Source organism: Cherax quadricarinatus, chromosome 76 (genome assembly GCF_038502225.1).
Source record: "Cherax quadricarinatus isolate ZL_2023a chromosome 76, ASM3850222v1, whole genome shotgun sequence".
NCBI lineage: Eukaryota > Metazoa > Arthropoda > Malacostraca > Decapoda > Parastacidae > Cherax > Cherax quadricarinatus.
Genome location: NC_091367.1, coordinates 5,291,079 through 5,298,904, shown reverse-complemented (window position 1 = coordinate 5,298,904; position 7,826 = coordinate 5,291,079). Strand labels below are relative to the sequence as shown.

The 7,826-nt window shown below is 43.0% G+C and overlaps 1 protein-coding gene across 2 annotated transcripts in view; it reads right to left on the bottom strand.

Moving 5' to 3' along the window:
* The window catches only part of LOC128703605 (uncharacterized), a 76,819-nt gene extending 71,487 nt beyond the window's left edge, over positions 1–5,332 (bottom strand). For both annotated transcript variants that reach the window (XM_070101195.1, XM_070101194.1), the window contains exons 1-3: positions 5,199–5,332; positions 3,442–3,497; positions 2,606–2,726 (exon numbers count right to left, since the gene is read on the bottom strand). In XM_070101195.1, the coding sequence (XP_069957296.1) occupies positions 2,606–2,726; positions 3,442–3,484 (164 nt within the window). In that variant the 5' untranslated portion in view covers positions 3,485–3,497; positions 5,199–5,332. The remainder of the gene's footprint in view (positions 1–2,605; positions 2,727–3,441; positions 3,498–5,198) is intronic.
* Positions 5,333–7,826: the final 2,494 nt, after the last annotated feature.

Here is a 7,826-nt window from a genome sequence, read left to right as displayed (position 1 = left end):
CTACTACTACTACTACTACCGCTACTACTACTACTACTACTACTACTACTACTACTACCGCTACTACTACTACTACCGCTACTACTACTACTACTACTACTACTACTACTACTACTACCGCTACTACTACTACTACCACTACTACTACTACTACTACCACTACTACTACTACTACTACCACTACTACTACTACTACTACCACTACTACTACTACTACTACCACTACTACTACTACTACTACTACTACCACTACTACTACTACTACTACTACTACTACCACTACTACTACTACTACTACTACTACTACTACTACCACTACTACTACTACTACTACTACTACTACTACTACTACTGCTACCACTACCACTACTACTACTACTACTACTACTACCACTGCTACACTACTACTACTACTACCACTGCTACACTACTACTACTAATACCACTGCTACACTACTACTACTACTACTACTACTACTTCTACTACTACTACCACTGCTACACTACTACTACTACTACTACTACTACTACTACTACTACTACTACTACTACTACTACTACTACTACTACTACTACTACTACTACTACCACTACTACTACTACTACTACTACTACCACTACTACTACTACTACCACTACTACTACTACTACTACTACTACTACTACTACTACTACTACTACTACTACTACTACTACTACTACTACTACTACTACCACTACTACTACTACTACTACTACTACTACTACTACTACTACTACTACTACTACTACTACTACTACTACTACTACTACTACTACTACTACTACTACTACTACTACACTACTACTACTACTACTACTACTACTACTACTACCACTACTACTACTACTACTACTACTACTACCACTACTACTACTACTACCGCTACTACTACTACTACTACTACTACTACTACTACTACTACTACTACTACTACTACTACTACTACTACTACCACTACTACTACTACTACTACTACTACTACTACTACTACTACTACTACTACTACTACTACTACTACTACCACTACTACTACTACTACTACTACTACTACTACTACTACTACTACTACCACTACTACTACTACTACTACTACTACTACTACTACTACTACTACTACCACTACTACTACCACTACTACCACTACTACTACTACTACCACTACTACTACTACTACTACTACTACTACTACTACTACTACTACTACTACTACTACTACTACTACTACTACTACTACTACTACTACTACTACTACTACACTACTACTACTACTACTACTACTACTACTACTACTACTACTACTACTACTACTACTACTACTACTACTACTACTACTACTACTACTACTACTACTACTACTACTACTACTACTACTACTACTACTACTACTACTACTACTACTACTACCACTACTACTACTACCACTACCACTACTACTACTACCACTACTACTACTACTACTACCACTACTACTACTACTACCACTACTACTACTACTACTACCACTACTACTACTACTACTACTACTACTACTACTACTACTACCACTACTACTACTACTACCACTACTACCACTACTACCACTACGGTTAAGGGAAATCGGACTGACGACACTGGAGGACAGAAGGGTCAGGGGAGACATGATAACGACATACAAGATACTGCGGGGAATAGACAAGGTGGACAGAGATAGGATGTTCCAGAGAGGGGACACAGGGACAAGGGGTCACAACTGGAAGCTGAAGACTCAGACGAGTCACAGGGACGTTAGGAAGTATTTCTTCAGTCAAAGAGTTGTCAGCAAGTGGAATAGCCTAGCAAGTGAAGTAGTGGAGGCAGGAACCATACATAGTTTTAAGAAGATGTATGACAAAGCTCAGGAAGCAGAGAAAGAGAGGATCCAGTAGCGATCAGTGAAGAGGCGGGGCCAGGAGCTGAGTCTCGACCCCTGCAACCACAATTAGGTGAGTACAATTAGGTGAGTACACACACGCACACACACACAGAACCTTCCTAACCAGTAAACCACATTCCTAAAACATTTGGACGTCTGCAAAACGGCCAGTCATGGATCTCGTCACCATCGTCCTCCTTTTGTAGCCTCTGTACTCTGGAACTCACTCCTCCTGACGCCATGAGTCTCCAAATCATGATAGACATCAACACTATTTCTCCCAGTCTTTTGTTTTTTTCTAATAAGCACAGAAAAACAGGAATTGGTTGAGGTACCAACGTCACTAGTCCCACCAGTGTGTCTTTCCTCCTCTCGTCATCTGCTACCCTCCTGGAAGTAATGAGTTTGGTATTATGCTCATCAACTTCGTTTCTGTGAGAACTGTGATGTTTGGGTTAGTCTATCTCTGTTAACACATACAGAAGAATGTGTTTGGTATGGTAACACCGCCAGTATATCAACCTGGGATTCAACTTAAGCTACAATTTTAACCCGGATTAGAACTTATCAAGAATCTTATAGGATCATCTTAGATCATCTCAGATCATCACGGATCATCTCAGATCATCTTAGATCATCTCAAATCATCACAGATCATCTCAGATTATCTCAAATCCCCAATATGCACTTACAGTTTGCTGAAAGACCTGTCAAAGGAGGATGACAGATTGTTGAACCAGCTGCTGACAGAGGAGGTCAAACTGTTCAGCTGGTCTGACAGCCAGCTGGCTGTCACTGTGCTCCTTCCTGTCACTGTTGAGAAACAAACAATTAGGTGGTTGTAGAAGGAGAGTTGTGTGATTGTGGCTTTAAGTGATTGTTATGGCAGTAGTTAGGCGATTGTTAAGGCAGAAGTTAGGTGATTGTTATGGCAGTAGTTAGGTGATTGTTAAGGCAGTAGTTAGGTGATTGTTATGGCAGTAGTTAGGTGATTGTTATGGCAGTAGTTAGGTGATTGTTATGGCAGTAGTTAGGTGATTGTTAAGGCAGTAGTTAGATGACTGTTATGGCAGTAATTAGGTGAGTATTAAAGCAGTAAGTAGGTCATTGTTAAGGCAGTGATTGTCGTGGGGTTCGAAGAAGATAACGAAGGTGATTAAGGCAGTAATTAGTTGTTAATACAGTAATTAGGTGATTGTTAAGACAGTAATTAGGTGATTGTTAAGGCAGTAATTAGGTGTGTTAATTCAGTAATTAGGTGATTGTTAAGGGAGCGATTAAGTGATTGTTAAGGCAGTGATTAGGTGATTGTTAAAGCTGTAATTAGGTAATTATTAAGGCAGTAGTTAGGTGATTGTTAAGGCAGTAATTAGGTGACTTATGCCAGTAGCTGAGACACTGATATAATACACACACACACATGTACAAGCCTCGTGTGAACATGCATCCCAGGTGTGTGTGCACACACGTGAGCGTACATCACATGTACGTAGATCCACGGTGCACATTTAAGACGACAAGAACTCACGGAAGACGACAAGAACGGCCAAGAAGAGCAGTCGTGGCGCCATCTTGACTGTTAGCCTGTGGACGGTTGTCTTATGATAGGTTATTATTCTCACTATGATTATTATTATTATTATTTATTAAATGACAAATAATGTGGAGGGAAGGTTGGAGGGAGGGAGTTAGGGAGGGAAGGAAGAAGCAGAAAGCTAAAACAGAGTAAAATCATTGACCTCTGATTACTTCGGTCAGAGAGAGAGAGAGAGAGAGAGAGAGAGAGAGAGAGAGAAAGAAAGAGAGAGACTAAGATTAGTATTTTATTATACACTAAAAAATATTTATTCCAAGAATTCATTTGAAATATTTCACCAAACATCTGAAAGAAAGTCAGCCTCTCTCTCTCTCTCTCTCTCTCTCTCTCTCTCTCTCTCTCTCTCTCTCTCTCTCTCTCTCTCTCTCTCTTTCTCTTTCTCTCTCTCTCTCCCTCCCAAGAGTACAACAGCTTAACAGTAGGCAAGGCACTTCAGTAATTACCCTGGGTTAATTAGTGGTTGGCAGTATTGCAGTAATTACAGACCATGATGGGTCCGTGGGCACGTACACTACCACGTACACAGTAGCCTAATTAAACCCACTACTACAACTACCCATTAACCATTCAGCCCACGACACAGGTGTGGGCATACACACTGTGGGCTCTTACAGGTTAAGAGGAGGGGCCAGGAACTGAGTCTCCACCCATAATATATATATATATATATATATATATATATATATATATATATATATATATATATATATATATATATATATATATATTTCTTGTTGTTGACTTCTTTTACCTCATAATTATTGTGTGTGTGAGAGAGAGAGAGAGAGAGAGAGAGAGAGAGAGAGAGAGAGAGAGAGAGAGAGAGAGAGAGAGAGAGAGAGAGAGAGAGAGAGAGAGAGAGAGAGAGAGAGAGAGAGAGAGAGAGGTCGCGTGACAAAACAATATTCACACACTGGTCAACAATCATCAGAGATGAAATAAAAACACAGTCTGTGGCCTTGGACCACTGGAACTGGTCCAGCAGCTGGTCCAGACCACCTCATGCTATTATAACTAAGTCTGGCCAAGCACTAAACCCGTACGTGGTCATACAGCACCCGGAGAATGGGATGTAGTCGAGTTTAAACCGAGGAAGGAAAGAGTAACTAAAATTGGATCAAAAACCATGCACACTCCAACAGCACATTAACTCCCTCCCAAAAAACACTGTCTCCACTCACCCCGATCTAACACCTCCACACACGCCTGACAGATGCTCAAGCCTCAGCAACGCAAAACCTCCTTCACACCCTCAATCATTCGAACAACCCCTAAACCACATTCCATATATATATATATATATATATATATATATATATATATATATATATATATATATATATATATATAATCACGTGGCTGGGTCAAGAGGTTCGGTTGTTTTTCAGATTAATTAGTGTGTTGCAGAGGTGTGAGCAAAGTTCGGACATCTGCAACACAATTGTCTTAAAATATTTGTTAAGTTATACCATGAATTAAGGAAAGATCCTGGACGTCACTTTACGAAAGCAGACAAAGCAAATGTGGTAGTAATTATGGAAAAGGTAGATTATAATGGAAAAATAAACATGATATAAGGAGACAGAGAAACTTAGGCGCCTCTTAAGCGCCCTCGCTGGGGGGAGAGAATACTGTACACAACAAACACTTTCAAGGCATCGTGTAAGTTAGGTACTTCTAAGACTTACTTAGGCGAGGTAGGCTCGTCTAGGAGGTAAGGAGCAGGTGTTAGGAAGCGGTAATTAGGTGTTAATTAGATACTAGCAGGCTTCATGTTCCACCAGCCACGCGTGACTTCCTCAGACTTCACCACACGACTGAGGTCAGGACTCTGCACCAGCAGTCAGGTTTACATTCTGCAGTCTACCTACTGAGACAATCTCTTACCCCCCTCCCCCTCTCCGTCACCCCTAACCCCTACCATTCCCCCTCCCCACCTCTCAATTCTTGGGTCAACCAAATTTAATGGTTGTCATGTTTTTTTATGACTCAGTCTGGTTGTAGTTGCAAAATCACTGCCCAACAATAGATTAACATGGTGTCTATATGTATATGTATTTATTTGTTCATAATGTCGTCCAGATGTCATTTCTCCCATTATATATATAGCAGTCATGTTGCCTTACTCTCTACGGATGGAGATATCTGCCCCAAAAATTCCATTTTTCCAGTGTGCGGGATGGTTTCCCCTGAGAGATGGTAATTCCTAAGTGGTAGTAACTCCGTGTGTGATTGTGCTACCATGGTTAATGTGATTGTGCTACCATGGTTAATGTGATTGTGGTACCATGGTTAATGTGATTGTGCTACCATGGTTAATGTGATTGTGCTACCATGGTTAATGTGATTGTGCTACCATGGTTAATGTGATTGTGCTACCATGGTTAATGTGATTGTGCTACCATGGTTAATGTGATTGTGCTACCATGGTTAATGTGATTGTGCTACCATAGTTAATGTGATTGTGCTACCATAGTGTAAGCATGTGATTGTGAAGCCATCAGTCGACTGTCCTTATATCTTAAAAACGATGGAATTCTGTTTAACACAAGTCTACGGTAAGTGTTCACAATAAAGCGAATACAATTCTTGGTGAAGCCATCAGTCGACTGTCCTTATATCTTAAAAACGATGGAATTCTGTTTAACACAAGTCTACGGTAAGTGTTCACAATAAAGCGAATACAATTCTTGGTTTCATATCAAGAAGTATAACTAACAGGAGTCGTCAGGTTATACTTCAATATTATACATCCTTGTTAAGACCTCGGATTATGCTGCACAGTTCTGGTCAACATAGTACACAGTGAACATACATGTGCTGGAAAACATAGAGAAGAATGACAGAGTGAATCCCATGTGTCAGAAATATCTTTCCTATGAGTCAGAAATATCTTTCCTGTGAGTCCAGACTGACGGTACTCAGTCTGGACTCTCTATGAAGACTGAGAATCAGGGAGGATAAGACTGAAGTATATAAATGGAAGGCAGAAATAAATAAAGGGGGACTATAAATAGAGGGAGAATAAGTAGTGTGGGTGTATAAATAACTGGAGAAAAGTACCTGGTAAAGACGGGACTAACAGTATGATAGATAGATAGCTAGATAGTGTTCCGTCTATTCAACCCACCATCCCTTCCCTCCCTTCTCTCTCCCCCCTCCCTTCTCCCTCAGCTCCATCTCTTCCCCCCTCCCTTCCTCCCCTCCCTCCCTTCCTCCCCTCCCTCTACCCCTTCAATAAAAATCTCAGTTTTAGTGAATATTTCCGGTGTTTATTGTGTCCCACTGATCACCTGGACGACTGCTTGTTGGTGGTAGCTACCACCATCACTACCACCATCACCCCCACTGCTGGCTACCACCATCACCCCCACTGCTGGCTACCACCATCACTACCACCATCACCCCCACTGCTGGCTACCACCATCACCCCCACTGCTGGCTACCACCATCACTACCACCATCACCCCCACTGCTGGCTACCACCATCACCCCCACTGCTGGCTACCACCATCACTACCACTGCTGGCTACCACCATCACTACCACCATCACCCCCACTGCTGGCTACCACCATCACCCCCACTGCTGGCTACCACCATCACTACCACCATCGCCCCCCACTGCTGGCTACCACCATCACCCCCACTGCTGGCTACCACCATCACTACCACCATCACCCCCACTGCTGGCTACCACCATCACTACCACCATCACCCCCACTGCTGGCTACCACCATCACTACCACCATCACCCCCACTGCTGGCTACCACCATCACCCCCACTGCTGGCTACCACCATCACTACCACCATCACCCCCACTGCTGGCTACCACCATCACCCCCCACTGCTGGCTACCACCATCACTACCACTGCTGGCTACCACCATCACTACCACCATCACCCCCACTGCTGGCTACCACCATCACCCCCACTGCTGGCTACCACCATCACTACCACCATCACCCCCACTGCTGGCTACCACCATCACCCCCACTTCTGGCTACCACCATCCATCACCCCACTGCCTACCCCATCCTACCCCCATCACCTGCTGGCCCCCCATACCCACTTTCCATCTTCACCATCCCCCATCCCACCAAAACCCCCTTTTTAACCATCACCCCACTGTTCCACCCTTACCACCATCAATTGTGGTTCCCATACCCCCCCCTCGGAATATATCCCCCTTTTTTCCCCATCATCCACCATCACCCCCTGTTACCAATCACCCCCCAACCCAAAATACTCCACCTTTTTTACGCTCCCCCCTCACCCCCATCACCCCCTGCTGGTTTCCACCATCCCCCCACTGCT